The 16,550-nt window shown below is 38.5% G+C and overlaps 1 protein-coding gene across 3 annotated transcripts in view; it reads right to left on the bottom strand.

Moving 5' to 3' along the window:
* The window catches only part of aff2 (AF4/FMR2 family, member 2), a 253,494-nt gene that overhangs the window by 86,532 nt on the left and 150,412 nt on the right, over positions 1-16,550 (bottom strand). For all 3 annotated transcript variants that reach the window (XM_047353618.1, XM_047353619.1, XM_047353620.1), the window contains exon 9: positions 11,081-11,135. In XM_047353618.1, coding sequence (XP_047209574.1) covers positions 11,081-11,135 — 55 coding nt within the window. The remainder of the gene's footprint in view (positions 1-11,080; positions 11,136-16,550) is intronic.

The raw sequence follows: 16,550 nt of genomic DNA, 5'->3' as shown, positions 1-16,550 counted from the left end.
AGAATAAGACCAGCAGCTCTTGTGGAAGGTTGTACTTCTTGAGTTGCCATAGGAAGTACAGTCTCTGCTGGGCCTTCTTCCGAACATTGTCTATGTATGAGGACCACATTCTCCGAAAGTTTTAATGATATGCTAATTTTGTGAGATAGGAATTTTGGGTTTTCATGAGCTGTATGCCAAAATCATCCGTATTAAGACAATAAAAGACCTGAAATATTTCAGTTAGTGTGCAATGAATCTAAAATATATGAATGTTAAATTTTCATCATGACATTATGGAAAATAATGAACTTTATCACATATGCTAATATTGTGAGAAGGACCTGTAGAATCAGACTTTGCTGACTTGGATTTGAGTAGAATCTACAGAATTTTAATCAGTGGGCTAGAATTGGAACAAAATCATGTAATCAAATTTAAATCTGTGTTGACTAAGCAAAATTGGATCTTAAGTTGAACGAACTTGAATGTACAAAAGCAAATATGTATCTGAATGTATTTTTTCATAATTACAAATCCAATTCCAGTGAAGTTGGGATGCTGTGTAAAATGTAGATAAAAACAGAATACAATTATTTGCAAATCCTGTTTAACCCATATGCATTGACTACACTACAAAGACAAGATATTTACTGTTCAAACTGATAAACGTTATTGTTTTGTTGCAAATATTCACTCATTTTCAATGTGATGCTTGCAACACTTTCAAAAAAAGCTGGGACAGAGGCATGTTTACCACTGTGTTCCATCAGCTTTCCTTTTAACAACTCTCAATAAGCTTTTGGGAACAGATGACACTAATTGTTGAAGTTTAGTAAGTGGAATTCTTTCCAATGTTTGCTTGATGTACAACTTCAGTGGGTCAACAGTCTGGGGTCTCTGTTTTTGTATTTGGCTCTACATAATGCGCCACACATTTTCAATGGGAGACAGGTCTGGACTGCAGACAGGCCATTCTATTACCCACATTCTTTTACTCTGAAGCCACGTTGTTGTAACACAGTAGAGTTTTAACTTGCACCTGTAGATGTAGAGACAAAATGTGTTAACTGACAAAGGTTTTCTGAATTTCTGTTTTGGAACGTGTTGCAAGCTTCAAACCTAAAATGAGTGAATTTTTGCTGAAAAAAAACAAACAATAAAATGTATCAGTTAGAACATTAAGGCCCTGATCTTCAAAGATCCCAAATAGGGGTCACTAAATCACTTGTAAAAAAAAAATTGCACGTACAATAAGTGGGCGCGTTGTGCGCAATTTCAAAGATTGCACATGCAATGGATAACATGTGCAAAAGAGGCGCATACCACCCTATTTAATTTGCTACTGGTTGGCTGCTACTGCCCCCAGCGGAACTGCGTTGCTTGAAACATGCAGGGGTTGTTGCGCTGTATCATAATAAATGATCCAGTGGCTGATCATTTCCTTCTGTTCCGTTCTGTTCCTGCTTTTCTGGACTGTTACAGTTTGTTAACTTTTGTCATTGCTATTCACAGCAGCAGGTTTGTCATCTTAGGCTCTACCCTGACAAAATTATATCTGTTCATTTGTGCAGGGTAGCTCTGTTTGCGTAATTGCACATGCAGAAGGCTGAGTTTGAAGTTGTTCTACAAACAGATGCTTTATGTTTGGGATTTGGACAGACCCACTGAGGCAAAGATTTACATCCTGCTTCGTCTTTAATAACCATATTAGATTACGGGCTATTGCGCAGCAGGGCAGAGCTGTGTCCAGAGTAGCACATGCCCTCCGCCATCGGTGCGCACAGGGGGCAGCTAGTCTGGGCTGACAACACCACAGGAGCGCGCACCGCTTGTTAACTGTGTTGCTTGGCGTAACTCGCAACAAACTGGCCAATCACTATTAACAATGTAAATGTCTGTCAATTAATGTATTAGATGTTTGTCTGCCTTGAACTTTTTTATTATTTTTTATTATTTTCGAAGACTCACCGTGTTCTTTTTATTTCAGTGCGTGTTTGAAGAGTTTATCATAAACAGCCACAATATTCAAGCCTGAACATGACATTAGCAAAGTAAAAATAGTTTGTGGTTTGTGGTAGGAGTTGGCTACCTGTATGTTATAGCTTTGCTAATTTTAAAACATAAGTCCCATTACTGTCCTGCAAAGAATTTAAATTTAACATTTATATACATAAAAATAAATTATTTTCCAATGACTTTCCTGAATTCGCTTCGTTTGTTTTGCCAATATTTGAATAATATACAATGTGTTTGATTGTTTCAATTGTTTTTTGGTTGACACAAATTCCTTTTTCACTGTATAAACCCTGATATATGTTCACATTAAACAACGTAATCAGACTGATCCAGCTCCAATTGCTCTGCAATGACACGCTACTGTCAATAAGGCAACGTGTTTTGTTTAGTGACAAGGTTAAAGCATATACTGTCTTTCTCACAACATGGAAGTGGCTGCCTTAAAATGGTGCTTTTTCACTTGCTAAGAAGTGATTTTAGCATCCAGTTTGCAAATGAAGGATTGAATCTGCCTTACAATGTCCTTGATTTTTTCATATTAATTATATTATCAACATCAAAGCACAGTGGGTGCTTTGCCTGATGTACAATTAAACTACACAGACTGTGTGTGCTTCTCTGGCAGATGATCAGTTACGTGCACACTTCGCCATGATCAGGTTTGTGCGCATTTAGCAGCAGAATATTGGAATATTGGAATGATCACAGGAAAAAAACTGTTGCAAGGAGTTTCATCATAGGAGAAATGTCATAGCTTCTGTTTGTGGTTGGCTCCAAATCAAACCTTAGATAATAGTTCCAAAAAAGCTGAGTCAGCATCACTGCATTAACAACCAACATCATTCTGTGTTGGATATTACCACATGGGCTCAGGAGCACTTCAGAAAACCGTTGTCAGGTAACAGTTTGAGGAGATGAGAATGAGATGATTTTTATATTTTATTTTTGACAACCCAAATCTGTTGATATGTGTTCAGAAGATTCTCTCTCTCCATCATCTGCCATTCTATCTATACCTACTTCTCACCAAAGTGACAGCAGAAATTTTTGCATCCTCGTTAGTAGCTGCATTTCAAATGTGCTAAATTTAGATGCAAAACAGAACCGCAATCCGTTTCTGGTTTGATAAATCACGTAAAGGATTACATTTGCATAACCCTCTCCCATACGTATTGCGTATTCATGAAGACAAACAGGCTAAAAACTTTGCGGCCGCAATTTGATTGCGACAAAAACAGTGGTTTTGTACACGCAACTTTTTTAAGATCAGGCCCTAAAAATCTCGTCTTTGTAGTGTATTCAGTTGCATGTAGGTTGAACAGGATTTGCAAATTATTGTATTGTTTTTATTTACGTTTTACACAACATCCCAACTTCATTGGAATTAGGGTTGTATAACTGGGCTGAATTTGGATTTGTTGAAATGATTGGATTGCAGGATACAAGTAACTGGATCTGACCTCATTGGACTAAAATATCATTGCACTGAACTGAATTGTGTTGAAACAGATTTGACTGAATGGGGCTGTTCTCTATAAAGAGCCCCAATGTGACTTGTATTGTTTATTGTGGTGCTTTATAAATTAACTGAAATAAAACTGGCCACATTTACTTCGGCAGTCATATTTACCACGGCTGAATGCAAGGATCACTCCCTGCCTTCAACTCGCACTTTCCTAAAGCAATTCCTTAAAACTCTCCTGTGACAATTTATCTTGCTGAATGTTACATGTTAGGCAACAGCACACATACTGGAAATGCACAAGATCACCTTAGAATACCTGCTCATATTTTTGCTGTGTTTGTTCGGCAAACTCGACCACATTCACCTTTGGGGTCGGACATGTTTGCCAACAGCAATTGTGCTTTCATATAAAGACGGAACCTTTGAGCCCGACTTAGCTCTGACTACATGGATCTGTCATCACAAGCTTGCAGAAACAAAGGACAGTCCTGCACTGGTAATTGGGTTGTTGTTTCCTGTCAGTTTATGTAGTCATTAGGCACCACTTTCCACTTTCTATCACAGCTTTCCTCTCCACCTTCCCCTCTCTCCTCTATCTCTCCTTCCTGTGCTCCTTCTTCTAATTCCCTCTTCTCCTCTGTCTCTTTTGCTCTTTGCCAAAAACATATTCATCATTCTCCTCTGCTGCCCTCGCCGCACTCTGCCACAGCATACTAATGATGGTGTGCATCTGTTTGTGTGTCTGGGAGACACTGTCAGAGTGTGTTTATATGTTTGCTGCCATAAATCCTTGGGAGTGGAGCCTTACATGGGAGGGCTGTATGTGCTTCTCTGTGGGTGCATGTGTGTAATACATGCCCGTCCATGTGTTTGATTATGAATGTGTTTCGTGTTTTACTTCAGGTTATAAAAGCTTGATAATACACCATGCACTCATTTGCTATAAGCCTGTTAACGGTATGCAAAGATAAATGCCACTGAATTCCTCTCAGCCCCACGCTCTCCATCATCGTCTCTCAGTCGTCTTGTTTTCTTTCGGTCTGTCTTTGTGTTTATCTCTGGATCTCTGTCACTCTCACTTATTTCCTCCTTTTGATTCTTCCACACTTTGTGCTCTTTTTACCTAAACCATTCCCTATGCTGGTCTTTCTCTGAGATCAAAAAAGGCTAGGATGCCTGGTTGAGATACAGTAAAGACCAAAGGTTTGGACACACCTTCTCATTCAAAGAGTTTTCTTTATTTTCATGACTATGAATATTGTAGCTTCACACTGAAGGCATCAAAACTATGAATTAACACATGTGGAATTATATACTGAACAAAAAAGTGTGAAACAACTGAAAATATGTCTTATATTCTAGGTTCTTCAAAGTAGCCACCTTTTGCTTTGATTACTGCTCCGTACACTCTTGGCATTATGTTGATGAGCTTCAAGAGGTGGTCACCTGAAATGGTTTTCCAACAGTCTTGAAGGAGTTCCCAGAGATGCACTTGTTGCCCATTTTGCCTTCACTCTGCGGTCCAGCTCACCCCAAACCATCTCGATTGGGTTCAGGTCCGGTGACTGTGGAGGCCAGGTCATCTGGCACAGCACCCCATCACTCTCCTTCTTGGGGTCATTGTCCTGTTGAAAAATAAATGATGGTCCAACTAAACGCAAACCGGATGGAATAGCATGCCACTGCAAGATGCTGTGGTAGCCATGCTGGTTCAGTATGTCTTCAATTTTGAATAAATCCCCAACAGTGTCACCAGCAAAGCAACCCCACACCATCACACCTCCTCCTCCATGCTTCACGGTGGGAACCAGGCATGTAGAGGCCATCCGTTCACCTCTTCTGCGCCGCACAAAGACACGGTGGTTGGAACCAAAGATCTCAAACTTGGACTCATCAGACCAAAGCACAGATTTCCACTGGTCTAATGTCCATTCCTTGTGTTCTTTAGCCCAAAAAAGTGTCTTCTGCTTGTTGCCTGTCCTCAGCTGTGGTTTCCAAGCAGCTATTTTACCATGAAGGCCTGATTCACACAGTCTCCTCTTAACAGTTGTTCTAGAGATGTGTCTGCTGCTAGAACTCTGTGTGGCATTGACCTGTTCTCTAATCTGAGCTGCTGTTAACCTGCGATTTCTGAGGCTGGTGACTCGGATGAACTTATCGTCCGCAGCAGAGGTGACTCTTGGTCTTCCTTTCCTGGGCGGTCCTCATGTGAGCCAGTTTCTTTGTAGCGCTTGATGGTTTTTGCGACTGCACTTGGGGACTCTTTCAAAGTTTTCCCAATTGTTCGGACTGACTGACCTTCATTTCTTAAAGTAATGATGGCCATTTGTTTTTCTTTACTTAGCTGCTTTTTTCTTGCCATAATACAAATTCTAACAGTCTATTCAGTAGGACTATCAGCTGTGTACTGTATCCACCTCCTGCACAACACACCTGATGGTCCCAACCCCATTTATAAGGCTTGAAATCCTTCTTATTAAACCTGACAGGGCACACCTGTGAAATGAAAACCATTTCAGGTGACTACCTCTTGAAGCTCATCAACAGAATGCCAAGAGTGTGCGGAGCAGTAATCAAAGCAAAAGGTGGGTACTTTGAAGAACCTAGAATATAAGACATATTTTCAGTTGTTTCACACTTTTTTGTTCAGTATATAATTCCACATGTGTTAATTCATAGTTTTGATGCCTTCATTGTGAAGCTACAATATTCATAGTCATGACAATAAAGAAAACTCTTTGAATGAGAAGTTGTGTCCAAACTTTTGGTGTGTACTGTACATGGCATGGATGTTTAATGAGGAATCAGAGTGGGACTTGGTTTCTGCAACTGTCTATTCTTAAATGACCTAGATTGGTAGTGGGCACAAAAAGTGCCTGATTGAATCATAGACACGTAAGTTTAACATTATTAATACTGAGATTTAATGTTACTTAAATAGAGTACATATTAACATGTAAATAACCTACAGGGTCTTAAATGACAGCAAAAATAAATAAGAAAGTTAAATTAATAACGTATCCCGCCTACTCACCACAAAAGAAATAGTTTAACACTGGGCCCAATTCTGAATGCACACTAAATATCTGTAATTGAAAGATCTAATTTCAGCATAATTATAACAACTAAAACCACTATAAATGACCTGCCATCATTTATAATTATTATGATACCCTGGTTGTAATTATACAATCAAAAGACAAGTTAAAAGGGGATGGGAGGAATATGTATCTTTTCATTAACAGATAATATCTCACAGACTCTTTGATGAGCATTGATATCCGTCTGCACAGTGGGGGAGGAAACAGAAGCACGGACCCCACTGACTGCTTTGAACTCATCTCTGGCATCATTAGAGCATGATGACAGTGATTAGCAAAGAGAAGGCCACAGTGCCAATTTTCATACTCAAAAACAGGACAAGCAGCGCAGGATAACAGCACGGCTCATATTTAATGTGCCCTGCAGTGACAAATCTGACTTCCTTGGTCAGTGGACAGTGACTAAACATACTGACATCACAGCATCTATGCATAAAACACAACATAGTGTTAAGAAAGGCCAACCAGATAGGTTATATTGTCCAGACTTAAAGCTTCCATCATATTTTTTGGGCTTTTTACAAATTCAAAATTAAACTCAATTACTGTAGCGCAGTTCCATCACAAGTAAGAGATGACTGATAAGGTGTAAAAAAGTGAGACTTTCACCTGCTTCCATTCACTGCTTGTTTTACACAAGGACTGCCAGGTTTGCCAATATAAAGTACTCTGGTCAAAATGTTGGGAGGAATGAGCTGGTGAACATCTGTGTACATCTAATGCTGGTCAGAACTGGGGCAGAAATGATGTCTTCCTGAATAATGTTTTTCACAAGTGGTTCTTCACCAGTGTGGCAAAGAGTGCTTTTAATATCCCACTTTCTTTTTACCACAAAAATAACAATAACAGTGGCAACATAACAACCTGTCCTGAGCAAAAATATCAAAGCAACCCAACCCCAATTAAGAATTTCAATAATGATTAAAAAGACTTCATTTAAAAACAAGAATTTGGTTTATTTACAAAGCAATTTAAAAAGGAACTATAAGAAACTTTTTGTATAATGATAAATAATCACTATTTAGCTACCTTTTAATTCCAGGTCCCATTTGCTAAATTTATTTTGTGATTAAAGGTGTTAGAGTAGTAATAGCGCATTTTCAAATAACACAATACTAAATTTCAAGAGATATTGAGTTTAATTCCAACACATATAAAGAAACCTTAAAAGACACGTGTTCTACAGAAAACAGAGAAAAACAGTGAGCTTAACATCTCACATGTTCTTATCTTGTAAAAACTGCACAGTGAACTAACATGGCTCCATATTACTCTGAATTCAAGAATTTAAACTTTTTTTGTTGTTTATGCTGCTCATGCTTCTCAGTTCTGCTATGGCATTTACTGTGATCAGTCTTCTAGCAAAAAGGGACTATTTGTAAATTACGCACCATTTCAAATAAACATAGTCCAGACCAGTGATTTTCAAATACTGGTACACCAGATGAGAGATCATCAGGTGTACCATGGTAAATTACCAAATTTCACTTAATTTGTATTAACACATTTAAAAATTTACTGTCAGTAAATCATACCTCAGTAGAGACATATCCACGTCTCTACTGTAATAAGGAGTGGCAGCGTAATGTAAAAATGTAATTGTCTTTCACAACCGTGGGTGGAAGCATGTAGCTAATCGCTGTGTTCCTTCCTAGAATGAGAGATTCGGTGAAGCATGCAACAGATAGTGGTGAAAGTAATGGAGATGTTTTTTTCAAAAGGAAAAATGCAAACTCCGAACTCGGCCTTGGAAAAAGTTTGGACCCAGATGCAGGTTCTAGTGTGAGTGGTGGCCAAAATAAAGCAGAGAAGGTGACCTCTAGGCACTACAGCGAAAGCTTTTTTTCATTCTGATTTACTGTCAATGGGGATGCGACAGCACCAAATCCGTCGTCCTTGGTGTGTGGCGAAAGGCTTTCAACAGGTCTGACTACTCAAATCTACTTGCAAGTGATAGGTGGTGGGCAAAGTTGGCATACCTGGCAGATATTTTTCATCATCTGAATGAACTAAACACACAAATGAAAGACTGAAATGAAAACCCGCATAAAAATACAGGTAAAGTAAACGGATTCTCTTTGAAGGTGTGCCTCTGGCAACAACACATGCAACATGCCAACCTTGAGATGTTACCACTAACCGAGAAACAGCAGGATGTCACTGCTGCAATGTGGGGTAATAGGTAAACATCTGAAGAATCTTGAGGACAATTGGTCATTTTATTTCTCTTTAGCCTTCACTGAATGCCCAGACTGGGTTAGGGATCCATATAGCTCAGCATCAGTTGTAGGAAAGGAAAAGGCTTTAAAGGAGCAGGAGGAACAAACTGAACTCAAACAAGATTGTGGTTTAAAGCAAAGGTTTGCTTCTCTACCTATGGACAGTTTTTGGTTGACTGCTGCCAAGAAGATCCCCATTCTGACCAACATGACATATCTGTGTGAGTGGAGCTTTTCAAGCTTGACCTCTATGAAAACTAAAGACAGGTAGAGGCTGACAACTGTTTAGAAAGAGCTTTGTTTGTGTCTTTTATCAATTTCTGAAAAAACACTGGTCTAGACATACTTGCAGTAAGTTTAAACTTCTAAAGTCTTAAAGTCTTACTGGGGAGCTCTGCTCTTCAGTCATGTACTGTTTTAGGACATGACTGAAGAGCATAGCTGTCCTTGAGTTCGTAATCTTAAACTTCCCATTCATTTAAGAATTTTCTGTGACACTCGAAATCAGTATTTTGTTAGTCATACTTTTATCAATGATCCTTGAAATGCTTCTATAATTCGATTTGCAGTGCACAGATGCAATAAACAGACATGACATTTGAAGACTGCTGTGCTTGGAGAACCCAGCAGCAGCAGCTGGTTTGATCTCATTAAAAAAGAGAGGAATGGTCTCCAGTGCATTCCTGGTTTTGCTTTGAGCTGAGCTAAGGATCTACGCACCTTTCCTGCCTGCCCGGCTGACCTTGTGGCACTGCAGTAATGCAGGATCAGAAGGGTTACATGTTCAGATCACATCAAGGCTGGTTTCTTCAGGACTATATGTTGGCTTTTTACACTAAACTGCAGATCTGCAGTTTGACCTGATAATCCCAGTCATACTTTAAATGTGAATGGGCTACATTTGAATAATTCAGATTTTTATTCATGTAAAAAACTACATAATGAAAGTGCAATTACTGAACTCAAATTATGTATTTACCAGGTATTACATGAAATATAGTGTCTTCTCACAGTATTAATACCTCTTGACCTTTTTCACATTTGGTCAGGTTACAAACACAAACTTCAATGGATCTGATTGAGATTTTATGTGACAAAGCAAAACAAAGTAATGCAGAATTTTGAGGTGGAAGGAAAATACATGTTTTTAAAAATATTTTTACAAATACATATTTGAAAAGCATAGCATGCATTGGGGTTCAGCCCTCCTGATGCGACACTTTGTAGAAATTGTTGTGTGCTGCACTTACAGTTGCAAATCTATTGGAGTATGTTGGTATCAGCGTTGCAGAACTAGAGACTGAAATATTTCTCATTCTTCTGTACAAAATAGCTCAAGCTCAGTATGCTTTGATGTAAACAATTTCATTGTAGCTCTGGCCACAGTCTCAAGTCTGTTAAAGCTTCTAACAGGTTTTCTTCTAATGTTGGGCTGTATTTAGATCCATCCATCTTCACATCAATGTTGACAAGCTCACTAGTCCCTGAAGATAAAGCACACCTACAGCATACCGCTGCCACTACCATGTTTTACAGTGGGGATAGTGTGTTCAAGGAGATGTAGAATGCTAGTTTTTCACCAAACATAGCGTTTTGGATGTAAGTTAAAATTTAGTCTCATCTGCTCAGAGCTTCTTCCTCTACACGTTTACTGTTTCTCCAACTTGGCTTGTGGCAATCTGCAAACAAGACTTTTTTGGGTTTCATCTTGCCAATCTTCTGTAGTGGTTAGATTCTAAATCTTTTATTTAGGGGTAAAAGGTTCTGAAAAAAAATGCACGCACTGGAAATTTGTATTTATAAAAATAAAAATAAAATACTTTATAAAATAAAAATAATAGTAAAACTCACAACCTACTATTACTACTACCACTACTAATTCCAGTTGAGAATTGTGCAATGCTTTTGTTGGCCATCACATAAAATCTTAATAACGTACATTAAAACGAAGTGTTGTAATTTAAAAGATCTGGAAAGGTACAAGGGGTATGCACACATAGAAGAGTTCCACTCCTCTGAACTAATTTTGCTACTCTTTTACAGAAGCTGATGGATGTATCTCATCTCTTGACAAGATACCAATTACTGGGTAATTAAGTGTTGCAGGATAATCCCGCTCCGCCAAATTATGTAAAAAAAAGAAAGTAACCTAAATAAAGATGCGTACAAACAGACGTTTAGACATGGATTTTCTGTATACTGTAACCAATTTACGAATAAGCAAATTTACTTTTTAGGGACAGCCTAAATAATATAGAATAATCTGACAGAAAAGATATACTGCAAAGTGATCTCACGTGTTGTTCAGCCTCTTCTTCATCACTGCTGATCTTCAGGTCATCCTCCAGCATCCTGCAGAGACACACACAAGGGCAGACGGGTTACTGCAGCCATGACCTTTTGCCTGCCTGTGTCACCTCAGTTGTGACGACTGGTTACCTGTTGTCCCCTCTGAAGGGTCTTCCCAGTTTACATATGAATTGGCAATGGGGATTCATGTTGGGGAAAAAGGAAAGAAATGGACTTTCACTCACAACAAAATCCTACCAGATGTTAAGCTTTTAGAGCATAGAGGGACAAAGCAGATTGTTTTTTCAACTGGAAACTATCTGCCCGGCTGCTGACCTTCAGCCAAGCATTCCTTTGGACCAAGAAAGACATGCTTTGCACAGATCAGTCCCTCACACTGATTTTTAATAGGGTCTCTATAAGAAAAGAAAGAAGCTGGTGGTTGCCCCTTTTGCTTCTGTTGTTTGTGTGTGTATTACTCTCAGCTAAGGAAAAGATAAACACTGGCTCGGACGATAACGCAACCTCACTATCAGCATCATCTGCTCCTTAGCAAACAAATTATTCAGTATTTATGTGCACCGGCAAGTTGCTGCGTTGTTTTATTCCTTTATGTAACCCCCCACCCCACCCCCCTCACACACTCACACACACTGACACTGACTACTTTTATTTTGAGCTGGGACTGCTATTGTTATGACAGGAGAATCCCCTGAAGGGATTTTTACTGCCTGGCAACCCACTCTTAGTGACTGAACCACTAAAAAACACTCCCCCCGAAGCAGAGGTTTTTTGGCCGAACAAGTTCTAAAAAACTGAGGCACAATGAGGGAAAAAAGTCTGTGCAAGTAAGAGGCAATGATAGATATGTTTGTATGGATGAATAATGGATTCCTATTTTATTTCATGAGGAGGGACAGATGGAGAGAGGGCGATAGTGAGCAAGATGGAGATGATAATGACCGGAAAGTGAAGGGAAGTGAGTGGCAGGTGGGCCGGTGGCAAGGGCTTGAATAAAATGAACCAAATAGAATAGGCGCTGATGGGGACAAAAACAGTTGGATTTCAAACTGTTAAGGACTAAAGCACTAATGCAACATGGAGCCTTTTATTTCTGCGAGGTGCAAATGTACAAACAATGGCAAAAAAATGAAATTCTTTTGGGCTAAAAGGAAATCCTTCTTTGGTTAATGTTTTCTAAAACCAATCAAAAATCAAAATGATGCTAAGGAATTTAACTGTTCCTCAGAACAAACTGTTAGATGTAGATTTCGACGAGTACAAAATGCATGAATTGGCTAGCTTCAAGGAAGGATTGTGAAGCTGAATAAGCAGCTCATGGCTATAATTATGCTTGTTTCTGCTTTAAACATGGAAGTGTCTGGTAGATTTTCAGCTGCCAGTTTAGTTTGTTGGTGCTTGAGGAGGACAGAGCTGCACCCCAAAATTAAATTACTGGCTAAAACATGTTTCACAGGTGAAACCAAAAATATATATATATAACCAGCTTTTCAAAAAATGCTCCTAGAATGTAGGAAGAGCAAGAGACTGGATACAAGTTTAGTGCTTAAAAAAGCTAATATCTAGACAGTATCTAATTCATGGTGCCTGGCAACATTTTTCATACCCCAAAAGCTTTCAATATTTTGCCAGGTTACAGTCCCAAACATTTATGTGTTTTATTCAGATTTTATGTGACAAAGTCAAAGGAAGTAGTGCATAATTGTGAAGTGGAAGTAAAAGGGATCAAAATTTTTTACAAATAATCAGAAAAGTGCAATGTGCATTTACACACAAGCCCTTACCCCCTAAATAAAATCCCAGGCAATCATTTGCCTTATTCACTTATTTAGAAAATAGAGATTACTTGTGTATGATTACCTCATAAAACAATATTCCAAGCAAAAATTGAAGGAGTATGGCCCTACACCAAACCTACAAAAAGATGACGGTCCACCAAAACTCAAAGGCCGAACAAGAAATGCATTAATCAGAGAAGCTGCCATAAGGCCCATGCTACCTCTGGAGGAGATACAAAGTGATCAGTGATCAGGCTCTAGCACTCCACAATCCTGGCCTTCATTAAAGAGTGGCGAAAAGTAAGGCACCGTTGAAGGGAAGTCATAAGAAGTCCCGTTGGTAGTTTGCTAAAAGCCATGGATGGGACAAAACAAAGATGTGGATGAAGGTGCAGTGGTCAGATGGGACTAAAACCGAACTGTTGGTGCTTTCAGTTCAAAATTATGTTGTAGTTTGTGTTGGTTTGCCACATAAAATCCCAATAAAAACATTGCAATCTGTGGTTGTACCATGGCTCAAGGACAGTAACTATGTTGCAAGGCGGTGTTAGAAGAACGTTCCAGTGAAGGTAAACTAGCTCCACAAATAATGTTTTTAAATAGCTCACTCGTTAAAGACCTAATTTATTACAGCGAAGTAATGCCATATAGTCTTTATTATAACTGGGTAAAAATTGGCTAACTCATTTATCAATCTACAACACCATAGTCGTTTTTAAAAGAAAGTAGCTGCAGTTACATGAATGAGTTTCAGACCAACCCCGACCTAGATTACCCTGTCAGTCTACGAGCTGCTGAGCTGCTCAAAGTGGACGAAGCCCCTATAGAGACACAGTCAAAGAGGCAGCAACAAAGACCATTAGCAGGTAACATCTTGTTTTCTCCTGATCAGCCACCTGTCTTGTAGGTAAATACTATAGCAATCTTTCACCTGGAACAGCAGTGAGAACTGAACCTGTAACCCTGGCATTGTTAGTGCCTGGCTCCATTTACTGTCCAGCTTACTGCAGGGTTTTGCCTCAGTAAATTGTTTCAACAGATGGACCAACATGGAAAGCCAGTGCAGCACCGGAGCCCTTTGTGCAGCCATAAAACAAGACACAGAGCAATTCCTGGCTTTCTGAGGCGGCCACATTAAACAGCTAACTAACTGCGGGAGGGGTTTTACTCACTTCTTCTGCTCTGATACACATATGCAGTTTATCTGAACATAATATGATTGGATCATGGCTAAATGAAGCCCCTGAAGCAGTGAGGAATGCTTTTAATCACTCGTTCTAATGAATAAAAATAATTAATCAGCAGAGGTTTGTCTGGGTTCCTTCTACTGTGGCACAGAAAGCATAGACTCTGTTGTGCAGAGACTACAGAGTAAAGATTTGGAAAAGCATGTTATAATAATCCCAAATTACATGTGAATAACATGAGGCAAGCCCATTTAATATACTGAACATTTCATGCTAATGAGCATTTCAGAAAGCAAACATTAAACAGCCTAATGCTTGCAGAAAGTGAAGCATTGTGTTTACATTGCCAATTATTACAGACATATTAAACAAGCAGCCATTTAGTTTTTTTAAAGCTTATAAATCACCCCATTTTTCTGTGTTGAACAGAACAAGATCATTAGCTGTAGATCTAGGAAATATTACCCCATTAGAAATATGGTCAGCATTATATCTCTGACAAAAGCAAAACTGCTGTGATATGCAGCTCTGGAACTTGAATAAATTACTGCTAAATCTTATATTATATTTAATTTATCTGAACTTGTAGCAATAGCTGGAGCTCGTAGCTTTCAATCTTTAACCATCTCAGTTGTATTGGGGAGCTGGGTTGAAGTGCCCCTTCTTCATTAGCTTATGCGGTGAAACCTGGAAAACACTTATCATGGTGCCTTAATTGATTTTTATTTACTTACAAAAATGAATTGGGTTATTTCTGTCATGTAGATACAAATTAATTAGTGATTGTTGATTTAAATATAGCACATACAATAGATATACATTTATGTATGATGCAAATCAGCTACATTAGGCATATTTGGGTATAATAATTATGTTTGAGGCGACTGTGGCTTAGTAGATAGTGTAGTTGTGGGTTTGATGCCAGCTTCCTCCTGCCAGATGTACCCCAAGTTCCCTGCTGATCTGTATCGGTGTATGAATGTGTGCGCATTAGTGCGACTGGGTGAATGGGGCTGTAGTGTAAAGCGCTTTTAGTCATCTTTATGTCTGGAAAAGCGTTAATAAATAAAAAAGTCAATTTACAGTAACAATAATTAAACACATTCTGCAGTTTCAGGTTTGCCTCAATATTTCAAACACAGTTTAATGCTGTAAAACACAAGTGCATGTGATTCACACTCAGCAAACTGCTTCCAACAGCAATCCTCGGCGTGCGTCAAGGATGCATCAACAGGAGCCTGCACCGGAAGCAGTTCAAGAAGATTTAGCACCAATAGTCCAGAAGGAAGAAATACAAAGAGCCCTGCTTCCTTGGTTTGAAATGTGCCATTCCAATCATTCTATGTGCATGCAGCATTTAAAGGTAACTGACTCCCGTAGAAAATATGATTTAAGCAGAGAATTAGAAAATATTTATAGAAGTTTGAAGATGTTTTTTTTCTCATTGACAGCAGATATGATTAGCTGCTGAGTTTCACTTTCCTTATAAATTCTTATCATCAAACACCTGAATAAACTCTGCTGACATGTATCACATATAAATAGGACATTTCTATTGTCCATGTGATAAACTCTCTAACAATACGTTTCCTTGTAAAAATAGACAGAAAATAAAACTTTTTTTTTTACAAGTTAGGTGTTGATTTTAGAATTAGGGAACTTTCCAAAACTGTTTCATAACTTTCCTGTTATTTGTATACCATCTCTTCAACCTTTCCAGTGGTCCAGTGATCCATTTAAAATTTTTTGGAAAGTCGCTTGGGCTTACAGACTGTTTTATCATCATTTGACCATTTAGCACTGGTATCTTAAATTCCTCTCCTAAAATAATTTTCTGAATTTTAACTTGAAGTGGACGCCACTTCGACCAATTGCTTAGTTACTGTAGGGATCGGCAATATAGAAATCAACATTTAAAGGAATACTAAGTCATTTCACCTGAATTAAAAACAAAACATGCTCAAGAAGAGCTAACACAAAGTCATGTTCTACTCTTTTTCTCAACACTGAAGGAAAGCAGCTACTATGGCTTTTACAAATTAGCATCAATGTATTTATTTCTCCAATCCCAGAGCAAAATGACAACGACAAATACCAGCAGGCTGTCCTATTAACCTGGAGGCTTGGTTTTAATGTACATTGCTGTAAAAAAGTACTTGACCCTTTATAGATTGCTTCTATTTTCACTTTTTTTTACACTTAAATGTTTAAGTTTATCAAGCACATTTTAATATCAAAGATAACCTGATATATATAGAATGCATTTCCCAAAAGATCATTTCATTTATTAAAGGAAAAAAGCTGTTCAAACCAACCTGGCCGTATGTGTAAAATGAATTGCCCCCTTGTTAAACTATGAAATAAATGTGATTAACCAGACTTTAAAAATCACATCTATGCCTGATTAATGATAAACCTATAGGACCAAGAAATAACTTAAATAGAACCTGTCTGACATGAAGTGGGCTGAAAGATCGAAACGAGCAACAAAC

This window comes from Girardinichthys multiradiatus, chromosome 23 (genome assembly GCF_021462225.1).
Source record: "Girardinichthys multiradiatus isolate DD_20200921_A chromosome 23, DD_fGirMul_XY1, whole genome shotgun sequence".
Lineage (NCBI taxonomy): Eukaryota > Metazoa > Chordata > Actinopteri > Cyprinodontiformes > Goodeidae > Girardinichthys > Girardinichthys multiradiatus.
The sequence above is the reverse complement of the archived record's forward strand: the minus strand, read 5'-3'. Positions and strand labels throughout refer to the sequence as shown.